The sequence below is a fragment of the Hesperophylax consimilis genome, chromosome 15 (genome assembly GCF_061612785.1).
Source record: "Hesperophylax consimilis isolate HC1 chromosome 15, BYU_Hcon_1.0, whole genome shotgun sequence".
NCBI lineage: Eukaryota > Metazoa > Arthropoda > Insecta > Trichoptera > Limnephilidae > Hesperophylax > Hesperophylax consimilis.
Genome location: NC_142850.1, coordinates 12,728,170 through 12,751,074, shown reverse-complemented (window position 1 = coordinate 12,751,074; position 22,905 = coordinate 12,728,170). Strand labels below are relative to the sequence as shown.

Below are 22,905 nucleotides of genomic sequence, written 5' to 3'. Positions count from 1 at the left end.
TTGCGAGGTGCGATCACCTTTATCACAGTCTAATGCTATCAATATTTTTCCATCGGTAGTGTGTTTAAAAATCATCAATAAATACGAGTTTCAATGACTTCCAGATATAATGAAGTCAAAATAGTAATAAAACAGGTGTTTTCGCACTTCGAATTTCTACCGATTTATAACATACTCTCCTTGGACACCTTAGTAGGTGCTTAGCGTTAAAGGGTGTTTTAAAGACTGCACGATTTCTATTTCGAATTATTACTAATAAAAAATGTCTTTCTGTGGCAACATTGCATAATCGAATTACTACTAATAAAAATGTCTTTCTGTGGCAACATTGCATAATCATTGACAACATTGCATTTTGGCAGACTGGCACGTGCGCAGTCTGGCGCATGCGCAGACTGTTATGATTAGACTGATTTGATTATATGATTAGACTGATATGATTATATGATTTGACTGATATGATTATATGATTGAGACTGATGAGCCACCACAGGTATTTTGTAATACTTATTTAGTCAGTAGAATATTATTGTTGCCAAATTTAAACGTTCTACCCAGCTGTAATATTAGATTAATAACTGTAGGGCATATTTTTGCAGTAATTTTGTAGGTTTATATTTTTCATATTATTATTAATCATACTTGTATTTTTTATTTAATTATTATAAATACAAGGCTGCACATCTTAACACAGAAATGATCTAATGAGAAAAGAGGCACATGATTTTACTGTGCTATACAATTGTTTTAAAAATTAAGTAAATTCTTCAATAATTTCAAAATTACTTTATGGCGTCATTTTAACTTAATGAAATGCTTTGTATACACCACTATTTAATCAAAAATGATCAACACGTTTCTAAACCAATGGATTCTTCGTCAGTAAAAACATAATATATTATTTATCCTTACGAATAAACCATTGGTTTTGAAACATGTCGATCCTTTTTGATTAAGTAGTGGTGTATACAAAATATTTTACTATCGTGTAAAAGCACACCAAAAATACACACATTTTTTGCTGTGGCATTCCTCTTTCTAAGTGACTGTTTCAACGATCTCAATAATTGCTCCAGGCCTGAGAGTGAAGTATGCTCCGTTGACAGTAAATCCACGATGAAAGAAGGTGTACGAAGATGAATAGGGATGACATGATTAAATACTGTTTTTAAAACGAATGCTCACCAATGATATACATCATCACAAAATTGGTGTCCGTCGCCAGCCCGGACAGCAATCTGCAGGTGGCAAAGGTGGGCAGCGAATTAGCGAACACGGTAGCCATGTTGCCCATAAAGGCCAGCGCGTTGGCGATGCAGAGGACAGGCAGTCTGCCAATCCAGTCGGACAGGATGCCCATGGATAAGGATCCGAGCACGGAGCCGATGAAGAAGGTTGACTGACCGAGCGCTGGCTTCCAGTCGCTGTCGCATACCCAATTCAGCTGGAACAAATAACATTTGTATATTATTAGGTATTATCTTGGAGCATGCTAGTGGTGTATGGACTCATATTAATGATCGTCTGCATGCCACGTCCAAAAAAGCTGTGATCGTTCCTTGATAACTCTGCACAGTGACACTTCGACACACCTTAAAAGTGATATAAGTCATAAAAAGCACTCACGTATATAACCTACTTTTTGTTTAATCACTTTTCGTGACTTTATATCAGCCTATAAAGGTGTGTTGAATTGTCATTGTTTTGAGTTATCCGGTTACCATCTTGCATCACCACTGTAGCGACGATGAAAGGGAGACATATTGCACTACCCTGTACATATGTGCTTGGACACAATATGGGACAAGCTGAGGCTGTGCTACTAATTTATGCAACTGTCAAGGTTCTGCAGTGCCTCCACGATGTACACTAAAGGAATTCCCACTTTACATCGCCACCGACTAGTCAGATTTAGGGGCAGGATACGGAAGACAAACAACGTCATTGATGTGCCTGCATTCGAGTGGTTTAGTTCTCTACTCAAGAAGAGATGGACGCATATGATGAGGCAGTGATTGCTGGTCGTAGCTCAGCGACATTCGTCACTAGCGATGAGTCGTTCATGAACGAGCCGCTCAATTGAGTTAGCTCTTTTTGTATTCGTACGACTCCCGATAAACCGTACCACGGTTCAATCGAACGGTTACTCTTTTGCTTCAGGAGATATTTTAGAAAATGACGCCATTAAAATAATTCAAGTGTTAATTGTTACTTCATACTCAGAGAAAAATGTATTCCAGACTAAAATTATCTCTTTAAGAAAATGCCAATTTATTTCCAAAAAATGACCAAGAAAGTGTCTTTTCTTGGAAGAGATTGTTTCGATAAAAAAAAACACGTTAACTAGTTTGTAAAACAAAATTTTTGCCCCACACATAAACTATTGTTCTAGAATTCTCTATCATAGAGTTGGTCTATATAAATAGTGTGTACATTCGTTGCAAAATAATTGTAAAATATTGTTCCCGTTTTGAAGTTATTGCCGGAGACCTGTGCCCAATGTTCATTTGTAACCAAATGAAGCCCATGGTATCTTACAACGGACAATTAACCGATGTTTGTGGTCCACACTTCGAACGCATATGTTAGCTCTTTTTTATACTGCCGTGAGTTAGGTAAGTAAATTAAAAAACTTCCAAATAATCGAGAATATTATTTTATATGTAATATCAGAAAGAAAAAATAAGACTAAAAAGATTGAATAAATAAAAAACACATAATTGTTTATCGTATAAAGGCATCCAGATGTATACCCTCTACCTACAACAACTAAGGACCGGTTGTTTCATAGAAATTCAAATGTAATGTCATTGTTAAATGGCCATTTAGCGCCACTTTGTTTTATGAGAGTTGAATGGTCCCCGTTAAATATCGATTGTAAATCCGTTTCATTTTTTTAATAAATTGGCATCAGCAGAAGAGGACAACTATCATGTTGTTAAGCTTTTCAGCTTATTATAATTTGAAAGAAAGTTGAAACGCAGCTAGAACGGGGTCCATTCAAATGTCAAAAAACGCAATGTCGCTGAGTGACCATTTGACGACTTTGTCACTCTTGAATTTCTGCGAAACAACTAGGCCTAAGATTCGAAATAATTTTAATGATATTACTAAAATGTAATATTGTAAAGTGGGTTAAAGTTTATGTGATGTTTTTCTTCTAGAAACTGTTTTATAATTTTCCTCTTGTAATATTTTTAACATACTTAGAAACACTTAATTATTTTAGATACATTTAAGCACTTTAGATACTTACAAAAAATATTTTTATATACATACAAAAGTATATAAAAATAAAACATACAATGTAAAAGCCCAATGGGCGTATAAATAAATAGCTTTTACCAAATCAGAAAAAAAGGTCTTTAAAATTCTTTTCGACAATTGTGTAAAAAGTCCTTTGTTGATTGAAATATAGGTACGTTCGATTTTGTTCTGGATTATTCTTACTTGGGTTCCTTTTGAACAATTACGTTTTTGGGATAAGGTTCCCCTTATACTGGTGAGAGACGTAAATCTCGATACTGATTGTCAAACATTATTATTGTATGAAAAGCAATGCTGAGGTACCCACATGTTCATCACATCAACTTAGAGAATGATTTTTCCGTCATTTGTGCCACGCGAAAGTCACTGCCAAGGTTGTAAAAAATGTCATGTAATGGGAAGGTACAATAGATAATCTGATATAATAAGCAGTTTTCGTATTTAACTACCAGTTCACAGTAATTCGAATAGAATTCAAGCTATTATCATATCGTCGATGTAAATCTCCGTGCATTGTTCTATTCAATTATATACTACTGCAGGAGAATGTGTCATTAGATGTTTTACAACCCCAAATAAAATAAGTTATCATTTGTGCTTCTTGAGTTACGGTATTATTATTATTATTGTCATTTCCTGGTACTAGAAAATTATTTAATTTATTTATTCGATATCAAAGAAACAGACAGTACACGAGTTACAGTATTCATTATCAGCAGAAAGATTAGTTATCTTTTACATTAATTATTAAAAAATGGTTTGCCACCACTGATACGTGTCATGTATTTTGGGTGAGTTAATATATATAATATATATTTGTACATTTCAAACTTCTTTACTCCTTACAATGTTTTATATTAGATCATTTTTTATTCATTTTAAATTCTTCTACATATATTTCAATCTTTTGATATATTATTATTTCAAATAAAATTAATATATTTCACAACACTAACGCGCACATATAAAATATCAGCAGTTTATTTATTTTTTATTAGTAAATTGATTTCGTAAATTGAATTTTAATATTTAAAAAAATATACTTCTTGTATTCCCTTAATCTCTATTCTCCTTATTTTCTTTACAATTATATACTTTTTAGATTTCTTTTAATTTTTTCTATATTTCCTACTTGATATATTCTTTTAATGTACTGAATATATGTATAATCAATAACCACAGCACGGGCATGTGTCTAGCTTGGTGGTCTAAATATTCCTAATAACTGTCATAACCATTTCACTGAATAAAGAAAAAAAGTAATGAAAAAATATATAGCAATTTCATGTTGGGTACCTATGACACGTTTCCTTGTAATGTCTGCTTAGTGGTATATTTATTCCTTAATTATCCGGTGACGTGTGTAGTATTTAGGCGTGTTTGTAATATATGTGTGAGTGTGTGTGAATGTAGGCGCATTGAACAGTTTATATTATTGACATGATGGCACGTTTGAATTTGGGCAATGAATCTGAAAAAATTCAATGTTATAGTTTAGACAAATATCATTTGGAGTATGAAGAACTCGGTTAATTGGCGAATTAGATACTGCATTTGTTTTATAATTAAGCGTGTGGAATAGCACTGCATGTCGTGTACGTCTCAAATGTATGTATAAATTAATTAGGGACAGAAGTAAGGTACAGTCGATGTTATTGCTTAAAATTCTATGTATGAATGTTAAGTCGGCTACTACTCGACTTTGCAGCAAAGTTTCAAATGTACATTTAAAGTTATTTTTGATTTTTTAGGTAATATATTTTATAAATTTGTTTTGGATACGTTCTATCTATGCAAAGTTTATATTGTGGATTCCAAATTGGCGATGCATATTCCAGTGTGCTTCTGACTAATGCGAAATATAACAACGATTGTACGCGGATTACTGAATACTTTACTTAAACGTAGCACAAAATCGAGCATTTTATACGACCTATAAACGATTGAGTCAATGTTCTTAATAAATATAAGTTTCTTATAAAGGCAAACGCCGATTCCTAAAGCTAATGATGGTCCTCGATTGTACAAAATCATTGGGAAGTTTTTCCGTAGTCCTCACGAAACTGTTTGGAACAATAAAAATATCATTCTTCTGTGAATGAATCAGTTAAACAGTAAGGACGGGATGTTTCGGAGAATTTGATTCATAAAATTTCAACGTTCATTTTCAAGTTCTGTGAAAGATTTTTTCATGTTCTGTTTTTATTTCGGTTCTGTCAAGCAACTAGCCTATAGTGATATAATAACAGAATTTAAATAGGACTTTCACAAAACCTGAAAATGAACGTTGAAATTTGATGAATTGTTCAAATTCTTCGGTAGTATGTCTTGGGAAGAGTTGGGAAGAGAAAAAAAGGAATGCACAGACTCTGGATACGCCAGCAACCCAGACAGTGACACGGAAACTAAACCTTTTGACTTCAACCGATTAATTGCAAACAATTTATTGTTTTATGTTCATACGATTTTAATTATTTCATTTATATCTTAGGCGTTGATTGTTAACCACTAAGCTATTGAATCATGATTACTTTCCGTCATTTTTATAGATCTCATATCTTAATCTAAGAATTACCAATATTATCCTTAATAAAGCAGGGATCCCAAGTTGAAACCGTTGAATGTTAAGTTTGGAGGAGCTTACAGCTTTTTGTAGGTGTCAGAAGGATCCTATTGATGCAGGTATATAGGTTTACATTATAAACCTAGGAGACCACTATAGTAAAACTATAACCTACCAAATATTTTTACCGAATGTTTTTTTTTTTAGTTAAAGCATTATAACTTTTTCCACTTGATTATTTTAGACCTTTGAACATCGAGGTGTAATTAAAGGTGCTACTGCTTACTAATATCTCGTCGAAACTTGTTCCACTATTAGAACGCGATAAGCGGTGCGCGTTCACAAGAATCGGTAGTTTTAGTTAGAGCGTTGGTTGAGAGAGTTGGAGGTCAGTTGATGTTCAAAAAGCGGAACCTATTTTTTCGCTTCATGTCTCATCTAAATATAATACATCAATGCCACTGAACCGTTTCATTGGATCGTTGTAACGGTCAAACAGTCATACTAAAAAGGAATTTAAAATTAAATTATATTAATGAAAGTAATCTTAGTATATTCCAGGTGAGAGATAATAATATGTGATGAGAAACTGATTGAAATACCTCCATATTGAACAGATCAAAATGGCTAGGTGGCTAGGTAGGTACTTTCCAATCTACCCCTTAATATTTATCTTTTCCTACTCTCCAATTCCCACACCTTCCACCATTTTAAGCTAGGCTTGGTTGGAATGTCGAGCTTAGCGCGGCTTGAAACATAATCCGTACATAGGTCGGAAGCCTAAATACCAGTAATATTGCAAGTACAGTGGTACCTCGACAAACGAGTGCCCCAACATACGAGTTTTTCGAGATACGAGCCGGCGAGCGAGTGATTTTTTGCTTTGAGTTACGAGCGAAATTCGAGATACGAGTTCGGTTTAGCAGGTCGGAACCTCTGCATGGAAAAAGCTGTGGCCTGAAGCTGTAACTGAAAGGATCTACGAAGAATTGGAACCCGGTATGTCAGTAGAGGAGGAGATTGTGTCTCTGAGGAAATCCATGGGTCTAGAGGTGGAAGAGAAAGACGTGAACGAACTCGTCGAGGAGCACACCTAGGAACTGACGACTGAGGAGATACAAGAGTTACAGTCACAGCAGCATACGGATGTTATGCAAGAAATGTATTGTCTTTAATTTTAACAGAGGAATGTGGTTAATTTTTCTATGTAAAACCAAATTACTGTCTACGTGGGTGGTTCAACACTTCAACAGTGTTCTCTGTTGTCATCGGGAGATTGAGAGCTTTCAAAATGTCAAATGTTTTAGTATGGTTTTATTATAATAATAATAAAAATATTGGACAATTTGTAAAGCGCCCCTTTTGTGAGATATCACCTCAGGGGCGCTTTACAGTTTATGCAGGTATTATAAAAAATATAAATATTACAAAAATAAAGTGAAGTTACGTTAAGTAAAATGAAGAACAGGAACAGGTGAGACTCTGCAGCAAGAATCCTAGGTGGTGAAGAAATTGGACCAGCTGCTGCAGCGAGAGTCTACCGCGTCCACCAACAGTGCCAGCACGAGGTTCGTCTCTCCGTCCAGGTATGTGTCTGCTGCTAATAAAGCGCTGACACAATATCCTCACATAGATACCAGACCTTGGCAGAACCGCTGTGACGTCGACAAAGATTGAGGATGGAGACTCTGCAGCAAGAATCCTAGGTGGTGAAGAAACTGGACCAGCTGCTGCAGCGAGAGTCTACCGCGTCCACCAACAGTGCCAGCACGAGGTTCGTCTCTCCGTCCAGGTATGTGTCTGCTGCTAATAAAGCGCTGACACAATATCCTCACATAGATACCAGACCTTGGCAGAACCGCTGTGACGTCGACAAAGATTGAGGATGGAGACTCTGCAGCAAGAATCCTAGGTGGTGAAGAAACTGGACCAGCTGCTGCAGCGAGAGTCTACCGCGTCCACCAACAGTGCCAGCACGAGGTTCGTCTTTCCGTCCAGGTATGTGTCTGCTGCTAATAAAGCGCTGACACAATATCCTCACATAGATACCAGACCCTGGCAGAACCGCTGTGACGTCGACAAAGATTGAAGATGGAGACTCTGCAGCAAGAATCAGAGGTGGTGAAGAAACTGAACCAGTCCACCGCGTCCACCAACAGTGCCAGCACGAGGTTCGTCATCCTCAAAGATACCAAACCTTGGCAGCACCGCTGTGACATTCGACGAAGATAGAAAATGGAGATTCTCCAGCAAAAATCCTAAAGTTCCTCCCTTCAATCAGCATGGTATAAATCACTGAAAACACTGCAAGAACGTTGAAAAATCACTTCTTTAATAATTCCTCCTCATCAGACTATTTTTCTATTTTAAATAAATTAATAATACCAATATCCATCATCGCTCGATAAATATATTAGTTCATACTGATAAAATCAGGCAATTTACGTGTTCTTCGGTGAGATGGAAGTACGTAATGAATCACGTAAATGTCATATTTGACATTTGTTACTGCTAGCACCTCGACGTCTAAAATAGGAACTATTATCCGGTTTACCAAGACTTAAGCGGGCGATATAGCCCGCTTTAATTTGAGTGAGGAATGTGGCATATAGCGAGGATACGGACTGACTGATATACCGGGCCATGGTCTCACTGGATCTAAGCATTGCGGTATCACATAAAAAATCCAGTTATTTGCAACGGCGAACCTTAACGCATTTGAATATAAAAAATGTAATCTACAATGACACCCTTGACTTCCTTTCTTTATCTTTCTTTTGTAATGGCTGCATTTATAAATTATATTTATTTATTTTGTGTTTCCTTTTTATTCTTGAGTGAATTAATTAATTACTATAATTATTATGAACCTTCAAACTTGCCCTCGCTTCTTATTTAAATGTCTAATTGGAATTACGATAATATTCATTTCTGACAAAAGACGTCTGTCAGACCTCGTTTAGCTGATTTACAACTCCTATTCAGAAAATTACGCCTAAGTAAATACCAAACGGTAGTTACGCGTAATTACTTCAGGGAAATAAACACTCAAGATCACTGCTTACAATTCGATGGCTTAGAGTTAAAATATTGTATCTCCATATATCGTTAAACTGGGAAAACTGAAATTGAATGTTTGCAAAACCTTTTAGATTTTTTATATGAAAAAAACATTACATATAATATATTATTATATACTGCTCCTAATTTGGCATGGACTTTCATATAGGATAAAGATAAATATTATTTAAGGCGATGCCATACGTAGTAACGTAAAATGATGCGTTTTTGGTTTGAAAATTTGGTCGCCTAGAAATGTTTCAGATGCTTTAATTAAATACTGCGAGTAGAATACATCTTGGCCTTTGAAATTATCGAGTATTTTTTAGATAAGTCTTTTTATAAGCCCAGAAAAAATAATGTAAAGGCCTATGAAAACTGCTTTAAAGTTCAAAATCTCCTACTTACGAAACAATTTTCGGTTATGATTTTATTGTATAATGTGGCAAATTATGTTATTTATAACATGATTGAGAAAGAAATAATATTTATGCCTGAACATCCACAAAATAAAATAAAAGGCACTTTTTGGCCATGTTTTTTTCTTGCATAAATCAAAACAGGCGGATGGTGTTAAGCGGGAAATTAAACCTTATTGCCATATATGTAAGGGTTGTTATTGATAGCGGCTCAATTTAAAATAGGTATTACACGACGTAGTGCATAGCCTTAAAGGAGATACAATACGTGTGCTCATAAAAACATTGCTTTGACAATTTACAATATAAATAGAATAAGCAATGTTTGTTTGTTTTTTGTCCGAATTTTGTTTGGCCCACTATATTTTTTTTATATTTGCAAATTGGGAGGCGGGTTTGAGTACCATAGCCCCTGGAACCATTTATTGTATAACCAACACCTCTGTCATCCTAAGAGGTTCGCTACGGCTGGCTATTTAGCAGGGGTGCCCGGGTTCATCGGGTGAGGTGTGTTTAGGATGCCCATCAGCTACGTGGCGTGCCAGATCGTGAGAGTCGGTTTGGGACGACCCTTTGACCTCTCCAACTGGTTTCTCGACCCATCGCCTTGAGCCGCAGCGAGATATTCATATGTCCGTCACTCTTGGACACATAGATCCCTAGATTCCTACCCACCCCTCATACGTTTTTCCTTCCCATTTTCTTAAAAAAGTCTACCACACAGCATCTCTCAGGCCCCGAGGAAAATTATTTTCAGCAGAGCTTCCAGTGTGGAGTAAATGTAAAAAAAATGCCTACCGGTTTCCAAACAGCCGTGCCTTCCGCATGGAAAAAATATGCTAATTTGATATTACAAAACAATAGGTGTTGAAGTGGGGGTGGAGGCGTGACAAGGGATTAGCGAAGAGTGGGGGAAGGAGATGAAAGGGAACATGTTTAGAATGGGACTGTAAGACAATATTTTTTGTTTATTTACTCATTACATGTTATTAAGGCATTTCTTTTTGCCTAAGGTTCTAAGTTACCTCATCGTTTTTTTCTGACGATAACTATGGTTATTTGCAATAATATGGTTGGCGAAATCGGAAAAAATGATTATTATTAAGATACCTAAAATTTTCTTTGATTCTGATATCGAAATTACGAGTTGTTTTCGAGATATAAAATTTAAAATGTTTATATCTTTAGGACGGCGGGTTTAAAAGATGCAATATTTGTGCCCATAAAATATATTTGCTATATTTGTTATACTTCAGTATTTATCTCATTTTCGTTCAAAATTTGAGATACAATATTGTAATTCAAAGCCATCAATATTATATATTTTTTATAAACAGTTAATATTAGCCCAAAAGAAAAAATTCAACAACTTTTTCTTGGCTATGCAACTAGTTCAGTTTGCATTGTCATTTTGCTCGTTCCAAATACCAATCTCATATAAAAAAATGTACAAAAGGCGCAATATTGTTTGCTGCATGTATTCAAAAATGCTCATTAGGAATGTAAAAAAAGAGTAGGAACTCTGATGAAGTCGGGTTGTTGAAACCACTAACAAATTATGAACCTGAAATTGCGAGGACTTAAACACACTCCGCCTGGGTGGGACCCAAACGCGATATCAACTCAGCCACACGTGTTTAGATACTTGATGTTAACAGATCAAAAAATTTTAAATGGAGGTTACAAAATTTGGGAAAACAAATGTCATTCTAAACATCTGTCAAGTAGATTTGAACTTATGATATTCTGCAAAAGGTCAATGTTTATATTGCTAACAGCTAGTTCAAATGAGTTAAACATGTGGCTTACATGCGTTTACATGGTGTGATATTTGTATGACTAATAAAATATGAAAAACCTTATTCAATGTGTGTAATTATGTATAAAAGTGAATAAATTGTGAATAATTGTGAAAATGTGTACATTTGTATAAACGTGTAAATAAGTGAATAAATTGTGAATAATTGTGAAAATGTGTACATTTTGTGAAGTGAATTATATATATGTATATAAAAGTTAATGAAATGTGTATATTTGTATAAATGTGTATATAAGTAAATTAAATGTGTATATTTGTTTATATGTGTATATTTGTTTAAATGTTTATATTTTTAAATGGGTATATTTGTTTAAATGTGTATGATATTGCTCATATGAGTTTCAACTGCTCTGAGCCAGTGTAAATATGGGATTCTAATAAAATAGCGCAGACCCGTGATAAAACAAGGGATATTAAAATTGTAGAATTTGTGCGGCAGAAAGTTGATGTAAAGAACATATCAGAATGAGGACAGTTGCTGTAGAATGATCAGGAAAAAATTACAGTTAGGTATAAATATATATTATCGTTTGCCTAAATTCTTTACACAATTATTTCCAATTTTTAAAAAATACACTTAAATTTAAAGAAAATCAATATTCAAGATTTCATTGAACCGGAGTTTAATTAGTAATTTGACTATGGCAGACCTACGATTTCTTCAATTTTGAAAATGATATTATATAGGTATTTGACTGAATTTTTCACACAATCAGTTCTAACTTGAACATGTCACCTAAATTCGAAGTAAAATTTAGTTAATTGAACCAGAGTTACGGACGATGCACAGACAACCGTAATTAGTATTTTTGATAAGGTTATAAAACACCAAAATGTTCTATTCTGCTCACTAAATACTAAACATAAAACCAGTAATGAAAGGAAACATTTTGATTTTGAATGCTCACATTTAGAAAAAATAATAAATATACAGGGTTTTCCAATAAGAGGTATTATTTTGATATTCAATCGTAAAAGATCATTGGTTTCGTTGCTTGTGTGGCACGTAGCAACGTTTTGTTGAAAGTAAACGTTGTCCAAATCAATACCATCTAATTCCGGCCATAAAAAATCATTAATCATCTCTCGATAGCGCAATCCATTCACCGTAACTGTTGCTCCAGCCTCATTTTCGAAAAAGTAAGATCCAATGACTACGCCAGACCATAAACCGCACCAAACAGTCACACGTTGAGGATAGAGAGACTTAAACAATAACTCTTGGGTTTCCTGAGCCCCAGATGCGACAATTTTGCTTGTTGACGAAGCCACCGAGGTGGAAATGGGCCTCACCACTCAAGATGATTTGCATTTGATTCACTCAAGTGAATTTTTATAATTTCAATGCGTTGTTGAAGCGTGTATCGTTCCATTTTTATTAATGGCGTATTTTCTACTTGTCAAATATCAAAAAATGACAGCTTCAAAAGTAACATCTACCGAAATAACGGGCTATTCAAAATAACACCTCTTATTGGAAAACCCTGTACTTAAAATACATATTTTATTTCTACGCAAATGTAGATATAAAATTGAGAATAATGAAAAATCTCACTCGGACCTTCTGTACAGAAGGTCCCCTTCTAAGCCGAGGATTACATTTAAATTTTAAAATTTTATTACTTGAATAATTTGGAGTAGATAGTAGAAAGAATCAAGTAGTGTTTTTAGTGGAGTTGTGTGGTTTCTTTTTTAGTATGTTAGTATGTAGAACGTAGCATGTTAGTATGTTTTTTTTTTTATTTCTAGTAATGATGAGTATTTCGCTAAAGCAAATTTCGGTTGTGTGTGTATGTGCTTTACTCTGGTTAAATGAACTCATTGTTGGATTGAATTTAAGTGTCATTTTCAAAGTTGGGACTAACTTTGTGAAGAATTCACAGAGACGATAAAGTAACCATTTATTATTTAATATTTTGTTAAGAAAATTATATTATTATTGAAGAAGAAAATAATAATAAAAAATTTAAACGAAGCCTGAAACAAGTCACAGAAAACAAAATAGATAACGGTCTCAATTGGGAATTGAACCCACGATCTCTGTTTTACCGAGACTATATCTTTATCCACTCGATCATTGGGACACAATTATTATACGTCATATTTATATATAACATTGATGGGTATAGCAATTAAAAGTTAAAGAAAAGTTGTTCAAATAAAGATTGAATATTCATTATATATTTATGTAATATCTTTGGTAGGATCGACGTTTATTTCGTACATTAACCGCTGTAAAGTCATCCAATTTCAGAGATATGCGTATATGTCCGCTTGTGTATTACCTGATTGCCACCAAATAATAAGTTGACAGAATGCATTGTCATCGCCAACGAGTTTTTTTGCCGAGTTTCAGCTCGATCGGATGTCGGTAAGTGGATTAATTTTAACTTCCAAGATTTGAATCCATTAATTCACGAAAACAAAATCGAAATTTAAAAACGAGGAGAATACAGAAATCCACAACGACACAGAAGCTGTTCTACTGATAGGCATAATAGTAGATATCACAAATAAATGTTTAACTCACCTCAGAGGCAATGCTTTCAAAACCGTTATCCCTATTATAAATCCATCCTTCATTGCACTTCTCCGCCGTCCAGGCCGGCGTGGGATCTCCTTCAGTGATGTTCACAAAGGACCAACGTCCTTCAACGCTTGGATCATCCCATCGAAACCTCATACACGAGGCGTCCTTCAGAGGCTTCAGATACTCCCTAATCTTATCTACGTTGAATTCGTTCAGATCAACACCGTGGAGTTCTGAAGTGTTGCACCAATGTTCTGGAACCACGCTGATGAAGGTTTGTGAGAAGTAGTGGAAAGCAGAGACAATGTTGACGATAGAGAAGAGGAACATAAGAAATACTTGGTATCGACCAAAATCACCCGATTTTGCCAGCATGGAATCGATGTCGATTTTAACTTTAGACATCTTGAATTTTTAACGAAAAATGTGTAATTCCAAATAGTAATTGAGACAATCATATAATCACATCTCAGTATTTAAATGTACCTTGTCTCTTTAAATGCAATCCAATCAGCATTAACGAATGATTGACGAACACTTGTTAACGATTAAAAAAAGACACATGCTTGTTTCAAACAATTTGTCAACTTTTTTATTATCCACACTGTCAATTTAATCACTTAAGTTCTAGTATTTTTTGTTATTATTTTAACTTCGTTTGTAGATTTAAAACTGAATTTAAAATTATTTTTTAAATTTATTTTACACTTAGAATAACGCAACACTTTGCTGAAAAATCGATCTGTTATCATGTTCTGTTTTACTGCGATACATTTTAATAAATAATAATCAACAATGGAGCAATTAATCCACAAACGAAAATGCATAAAACGTGTACAGTCAGAGCAAGAATATCGTGGAAGGTTTACGAACTGTTTAGGTTTTGGAAAATGTTTTTTTTATTCGATCGCTGTGACGAACCAATTTCATATCGGTAATGTACCTAATAGTCGAGCGCAAGTGAAGCTCAACTGTGACTGTCGCCAGTGAAGTAATACACTGCGAGTACGGTATCATGTGCCATAATAAATAAAGCTATTATTTCCGAGTTGATCGCGTGGTCGCTCTGTTATTCTTATCATTAAAAAACGCTCTTCGGTGAACTGCAGAATATTACATTTGGCCAAGAGCAACTTATTTGAATTATCTTAAACCACGTGGATAATGACAATCTCATTCAAATTAAAATGCCAAATGACTGTTCACTTGATTCGCCAAATATTTTTTGTAGAAAATATATTGACGACTGTTCAATCCTTCTAAATGCGAATATCAAAGCTAGTAGCTGAGATGACTGATGCGTCGTGGTTTCAATTCCTCTATTATCTAAGTCCTCCATCATTGCAAAAGCTATGTTTTCCACTTGTAATGTTAGCAGTAGGTGATTTTAGAATATTTTCAGTTTAATGTTTGGGAATATTACCCAAGCAAAGAAACAACAACAAAAATAACAAAACTCCAAATCTCAGAACAATTCGAAGCATGCAAACTAGGCAATCCGGACAAATCGGCAATCATCGAGGACTTATTAAATCAGGCCGTTACTTTGGATTTGTTCCTGAAGTCCTAGGATGAGCAAAAACGCACGGAGCTCACCTAATTCCACAAAAATTACTAATATTCACAAAGACGACGCGACGGAACTAAGCTTAATAATTATTGGTATCCAGTGTTTGACGACTATACCAAAACTAAAAGCCAAAAACCACACTAATTTAACGTATTATACTGAAATACCGGCCCTAAGAGGATTAACGCGCCCAATATTGTTTCACTTCTACATACATAAAAAAAACTCCTACCACAATCTAGAAATCTGTCCTGGTGATGGACACTATAGCGTTAGCTAAGGGGCATAATAACCCAAAAATTAATCACGATATGTGATATAATAACTCCAATATGTTGGTCATATTACGAGGAAACAAAATACAAGATTATCCAATTGATAATCCACGGAAATATTGATGGAAGACGAAGCCGAAATGTTCTGGGTTCCAGCCTGCATGGTGAACATTTCTCTGATGATAGTCGAACCCCCGATAGGAGAGGGAATAAAAGGAAGTAATAGAACTGTACTATGGAGATTTTGGTTCTTGTGCTGTATAGCTTGGCTGTGGAATGATTTGCAGGCTTTCGTCTTTCCTCCTTCCTGCAGCATGAGTCTCTTCAAAACCCAAGATTACTCCTTCATTTCCAAAATACTCCCTACAACATCATCAAGGAGATGTCTTAAACCCAGATAAAATATCAGGGGTTCGTAATAATAACTAACGTGTTAATATATTAAAAAAACATTACAGGTACAGTGGATAAAAATGAAAACAAGCGATCTACTATAATTAATTATAGTTTTAAATAGATATGTATTCCAATACATTATATTTTCAACCACACTATGGGCTAGTTGTTCCACAGAACTCGAAATTAATTCTTACAATTTCAAAGTTAAGTTAATTAAGTATTCAAATTATGTTCTAATAAAGAGTGTTATTAGTCAAGTTCTGTGACACAACTGGCATATAATAAACAAAACTTGAATATAGCTGATAAATTGTTCAAGTTCTGTAAAACACCGGCCCTTATAGACAACAATAATACAATCTTTATTTCATTGAACTCTCTGCACAATAATATCATTTATCTTACTTTGAACATGTGCCAAATTGGCACATTTATGAAAAGCTGTGAATAATAAATTTCAAGGTTATTGATTGATTTTAGAAGACATTATAACGGTGTAAGTTTTTCAGATGCTGCGTGTGGCAGTTATTTATTGACGTTTATGAGTTGGTTGTGTATTTTATCGACAGTTGTGCATCACGTGAAGGAAATTATAATAAACGTCCTATTTACTGACGTTCGTTATTTGTAGATATTACGCCTTGGTCATAGGCATGTATTGAAAATTATAACCCCTTTGTTGATGTTAATTACCTAACCCTATTGACATAAGTTTATTTATACCCATTTATAAAGATATTTCAACAATATTTAGGATCGGTTTTTTCACAGAATTTGAACAATTCATCAAATTTTATAGTTGATTTCCAAGTTTTGTGAAGGTTCTATTCAAGTTCTGTCATTATTTCAGTTTTGTTAATCAACTGGCCAATAATGATATAATAACATAACTTGAAAACAAATTTTTTTTTTCATTCTAATACACTTAGAACGGGTTGTTTCATAGAATTTGAATAATTCATCAAATGTCAAGGTTGATTATCAAGTTCTGTGAAAGTTCTATTATTATATCATCATTGACGAGTTGCTTAACAAAACTTAAATAGGAACACAACTTGGACAGAACCTTCATATAACTTGAAAATCAACTTTGAAATTTGATGAATTGTTGAAATTCTGTGAAACAACCCTAAGGGTTTTAATCCATGTTTACATTTGGCTTAATTCTATATACCTAACTTTATTTTTCGTATCATAAAAAGTGTTATATTATAAATCAATAAACATCCGCAGCATTAATTTATAATTATCTTCTAGTATCCAGAATCGTCCAAAGAATGAAAAGGGCAGCTCTGGTTCTTCGTTTATGACCTAATTTTCTGTTTGTATCTGTAGTAATTTTAAACTTTAAAGGGGGGTTTGGGATGCAAGAATAAGTCATCACTCTTATTAACAATTGGTAATATTTATAACAGTTAGTGTTTCCAGAGAGTAAAATAATATAATGATAATCCTATATAGCCATAGACCGCCTATGCAAGGGAGGTAGGTAATTCTGCAACATTACCTCCAAACATTTCCATATCATAAAATAAGTAAAAACCGAACTTCACTCAGAGAGAACCAGTGACGTCACTCATTTTAGTGATTTAAAAAGAGTGGATGATATTTATTATATATACATACATAAATATATACATGTTGTATTAGGACGTACCTGACAGACTTTTAAGCAGCGATCGTGTGCATACTTAAAGTAAAATTGTTGATGACATTTTGGCGTCTGGTGACATTAAAATAAATTCGTCACACGTCGCCACTGGTACAACCTAACGCATCACGTGATTAGGGCCGGTCCTATACAGGCGCAATTGGAGCAGTCCACGCCGGGCGCCGACTTGCTAACGCGCCAAGGAGCCAAGACACACGGAGAAAACTTACTGATATGAAATATTGTTAATTTATTAAAAATCTGGTAAGGTTATTTGTTTTCCTGCTAAAAATGGGACTGCGGGACTATAAAGAATGAAAGTTTCAGAACAAACTATCAGGAAAGCAAGAAAATGTTATGAGAAATTCGGAACACGTGTTCTGAGAAATAATAATACTCGTCCATGATATTTATTCGGACAAGCCACCTTCGTTGAACACGCGTTCTGATATATCCTGAATGACTAATGTAAATGATACGGCAGTCACGTTTTAACATCGTACTGTTAATACACTGAAAATACCAACGCCCTTGAGATTTTGACTAGCGCCAGGCGCAGTTTGGCTTAGGGCCGGCCACGCACCGTACAGACAAGATGGATCGCATATCACGTGATCCGTTGCGACCGTGTGGCAATATGACCAGTGGCAAATTTCATTCAACAGCAAAATAATAACATTTTTTACTCCAAATATGCTTAGGAGTCGCTGATTAAAATCTGTCCGCCACCTGCAACGGTTTTTGCTGCTGTATTTATTTTTATTAAATCCGATTACCTACTAATGACTCTAATTGCTTTAGCAACGGAGTTATAATAATTGATAATTCTGTGTAAACAGTAATTATAATAAGTAATCAGTGACCACTGCAATTATTTTACGATGTACATGACGTCAGCTATCTGCAGGCCATTAAGAAGATTATGCGGTCCATAAGAGTGCAAGGCACCCAATTATAGGCATCAAAGAACAGATTAGGCAGTAGCTAACAGAGCCGGATCTAACTATGTATATTCAATGGTTACTACTGTTAGAGGTGTACTATGAGCTGCTTGCACACTAAATACCTAGAACTGTGATAGGCCATATAGGCCATATAGGCCATATATATATAACATAGGCCACAGACCCACAGATAGGCAAATTGAATAAATTATCATCCGAGAATGAACACAACAGACACAGGGTTAATATAAAAATACAAAGAACTAAGAACGAATAAATACAGTCCAATAACGGTTTACAACAATATGCAAAACTACAATAACAAAAAAAAAAACAAAAGACATTAAAGTGTAGGTCAAGTGAAGTCAATTGAAAACAAGAGATTTGAGAAGTCTCGGGGCTATAGCTAAATATAACCGGAATCTCTCCAATACAGTGGATCTTATCTACTACATGTACATTCACAGATACATTCGAGTAAGAGGTTGGGAGAAGGTTAAGTTGGTTCTTTGGAAAGGAATATGCAAAACTTTGAGGTTAACATAAAAATACAAAGAACTAAGAACGAATAAATACATTCAAATAACGGTTTACAACAATATGCAAAACTACAATATCAACAACAAAAAACAAAAGACAATAAAGTGTGAGTAAAGTGAAGTCAATTGAAAACAAGAGATTTGAGAAGTATCGGGGCTGTAGCCAAATATATCCGAAATCTTGCCAATACAGTGGATCTCATCTCTAACATATTTTAGACACATTCGCACAAGAGGTTGAAAGAAGGTTATGTTGGTTCTTTGGAAAGGAGTATGCAAAATTTAGAGGTTTCTTAGCAGACGGTGATTGATATTGATTGTGATTTTGACCAAGAGGGAAGGTTCTAAATGATTATTTATGAATTTGATGTTATTTTGTTTATGTTTGAAAAAATTAAGCTTAATTTGGGCACAAAGACACGCCCACAATACACTTCTTTCGGTTTATATCATCTTCAGAGATGATACCCAACCATATGATTAAGTCAATGTCATTCTAATTATAAATAAATAATACATTAATGTGGAATTCCCCTTCGCGAACATAAATATAAAATGCGCATCTTCCTTTTCATGCTGTGGTTCGAAAAGTAAGGCAATTAATGTATTATAGTTGTAATAACGCAACCAAGCAGATGATATGGGACTTATATCAATAGATCAGTGATCTAGGAGCTCCTGTGAGAGCGCTGGAGGGCATCAAGCGGGTGGCGTGGCGAGGATATAAGAATACGTTGGAATACTGGGAAATATTTTTGGATTAAGTGGTGAAGAAAACTCATAATTCCTGAAGGTTATTATTGCTAAAGTAAAAAAGGTAAAGAAGTTTTCAAAAAATGTGTATGTGATCACATATAAGAATACAAAATCTTCGATGGTCATACTAAAAAGCGAAATAATTCCATAAATAAGATTGATTGGTCCCTCAGAACCTGAGGAAATGGTATTTTTCATATGGCGATGGCTCACATTTCACCCACAGAGGTGGTGATTTTCAAAAAATATTCGTAGATTCGTAAAGCGGGAGATATTTCACTTAGTCCATTTCTCTCTCTCTCATGTTTGGAAGATCAATAATTCAAAAAACCATCAATGGTTTTCTTTAGATTTATCCATTTTTAATGCAATCTCCGATACTACGTTCTAACAGAGAAATATCAAATTGAGTCTGTTCTCATCATGTCGAAGTAGGGTCAACGAACTGAAACATGTATCCACTTTTGGACACACGCACTATTTACTTGTCGGATGCTTCTCGGCTTACGGCTTGACACATCCTGTCATAATGTATCACTTTACCCATTTAGAACACTGACTGTCAAATTATATAATTTCCCCTCAATTTAAGACAGATTGTGTTCATCTCCGGTTCGCGTGGCCCAACGGTTATTAACTACCAACACTTCTTCCTATAACATATTCTATTTTGTGAACCATATATAGATAATAGTTTTAAACCAAATGCCCTTTTTTTGCCTTTGCGGCTTGAAATAGTGATTGAATTAATACAAATCCTACCAAAGACTTTCCGAATATAGTGCTTACAAACCTTTTTTTAGCGATTGTTCGTGTAAAGTCTTGCAATCTGAAACTCTACAGGGAATCTTTTAAAAAATTACGCGTTATTCTTTTGGGGTAAGACAGCCTAGTCAAATTTAATATTTCAAAGAAACAGTCATGTCTGATTACGTCTAAAAGGGACCATAATCACACAACGGGAGCAATCTTCCCAACATACCTTCCATTGATATTCTTGGCGTAATACTAAGCTCTGGATCGGGGGTTCCATCAAATCCAGAGTCAAGTAAGCCCCTTAATAGTTGGGCGTACTGGTTCCATGATAACTCAACACAGTGAAAATTCAACACACTTTTAAAAGGTGATATAAAGTCACTAGAAACGATGAAAAAAATATCATTTTTAACCTAACCTAACCTAACCTAACATACTTAACCCAGTTAATAAAGTTTTTGTTTCATAACTTAATATAACTTTTTAAAGGTGTGATGATTTATCCGGTCACCGAGCGTACTGTACATATCCGTACTGCACATAGGCGTACGATCGGTTAGCGTTATCTTTTAATGGGATAGATCTGTTAATTGTTGTTTGGAACTGTAAAGGAATATGGAGATTGGATTTTAAGAAATGAAAGATTGCGGATTTTGGGTATAGTTGTACCCTTCATCCAAATACCCCCTGACATAATATTGTTATTTTAGAGTTGTATAAAAAATTGACGCAGATGCCTAATATTGAATTAGCGTGCTTAAACATATTTCGCAAAACTAGGTCAGACTAAAAACACAAATACTCATTTAAAAGTCATCATTAAAGATAAGACTACTGCCGAAATGTGTTCTGAGATATGTGCAAAGACAAATAAAAATATTTTGCAGTTTCAATAAATAGTTCGTACCAAAATAGTACCAAATTCCTAAACAGTATTGGGAGATCTAAGATTCAATCGCCGATGTAAGACGTGGGTAGTTCGAAAAAAATGCAGCCCTGGTAGAGCGTAATATAAATAATTTTTATTGACTGTTATAGTCCTGTATTAATTCTACCTTTTTGCATTTCGCCAGTCTATAAATTTATTTGTATGTCTCGTTTCCATTTCAAGATGGTGGCTGTTTTGATGGTTCTGTAAAGATTATTTTTTCAAATGTGAAATGGACGTATTTACTTGGACTTTCTTATTCTATTATTTTTCAATATTATGATGAAAGTTTGTAAAAAGAATTGTCATTGAGAAAGTGACGTTTCTTTTAACAAATGGTTTATAATTAAGTAGGTAAGTATTTATTTAAGTACGTATTCACAATAAATCTTGGTTTTTACATCTAAAAATAAATAAATTGAAATACACTTTTGAACTACTAGATATCTATTTTTTGTTTCAAATTGTAACCGGGATATGCTGTTTGGCGAAGCTAAATTAGAAAATTTTCCATGAAGATTGATTTTCAATATGTAGGTACAGGAAGCACACAAGCTGCAAGTTTGCTAAGATCTTCTATTGAATTATAGATTTCTTTATAGGTACTCTTAAAGAATAAGGCTATAACTTGTTTTAACCAATAACACAACATAAAATATTTATTAATTTTTAAATATTGAAGACAATATTAGTGATTCCTAAACGCAAATCTGAAACAGAAAAATCAGAAAAGGAAACGGTCACATCTGGGACTCGAACCCAGGAAAAAAAATAAAAACAATAAGATAGGTTTATCTATAAGACGCTGTCTAGGATTGCATTTAGTTCGGGTTGAATCTTGCGATCATGCATAAAGATAGTTGCCAATAAAAATGTGCGGTGAAAAAATGAAGACAACGTTGGTAGTTCTTATTCGAAGTATGATACAGTTAAAAGTGACCGATGAGGATAGGGTCCCATTAGCGCAGTTGGTAGAGCATTGTCCCGGAAAGACAAGGGTCCTGGGTTCGAGTCCCAGATGTGACCGTTTCCTTTTCTGATTTTTCTGTTTCAGATTTGCGTTTAGGAATCACTAATATTGTCTTCAATATTTAAATATTATAATTTGAGGTTTTACTCAATAAGTTATTCCGAAAAATAATAAATATTTATTAAAACCAAATACTCTCTGGGTAGGTCCACCGGACAGGATATGTAGCAAGGATGGAAGTTCGTCACGTCGTTTGTTGTAGAGCAGATGATGACAACTATTTTGGGTAGAAAATATTAAAATATTTATCATACGTACATCTCCAGTAAAATAGGCAACTCGAGCCTGGCATAATCGTGCTTAAAATCCATTGAAATGTATGAAATTAAATCAACTCACAACTCGTGCCGCTAGGAAGCGCGAGTGTAACATACTGCCATCATAATGCACAGGAAATGT

The 22,905-nt window shown here is 34.5% G+C and overlaps 1 protein-coding gene across 2 annotated transcripts in view; it reads right to left on the bottom strand.

Moving 5' to 3' along the window:
• LOC149417318 (cuticle protein-like) overlaps window positions 1-14,668 on the bottom strand; it is an 89,724-nt gene extending 75,056 nt beyond the window's left edge. For both annotated transcript variants that reach the window (XM_089640200.1, XM_089640201.1), the window contains exons 1-2: window positions 13,659-14,668; window positions 1,186-1,444 (exon numbers count right to left, since the gene is read on the bottom strand). In XM_089640200.1, coding sequence (XP_089496326.1) covers window positions 1,186-1,444; window positions 13,659-14,063 — 664 coding nt within the window. In that variant the 5' untranslated portion in view covers window positions 14,064-14,668. The remainder of the gene's footprint in view (window positions 1-1,185; window positions 1,445-13,658) is intronic.
• Window positions 14,669-22,905: the final 8,237 nt, after the last annotated feature.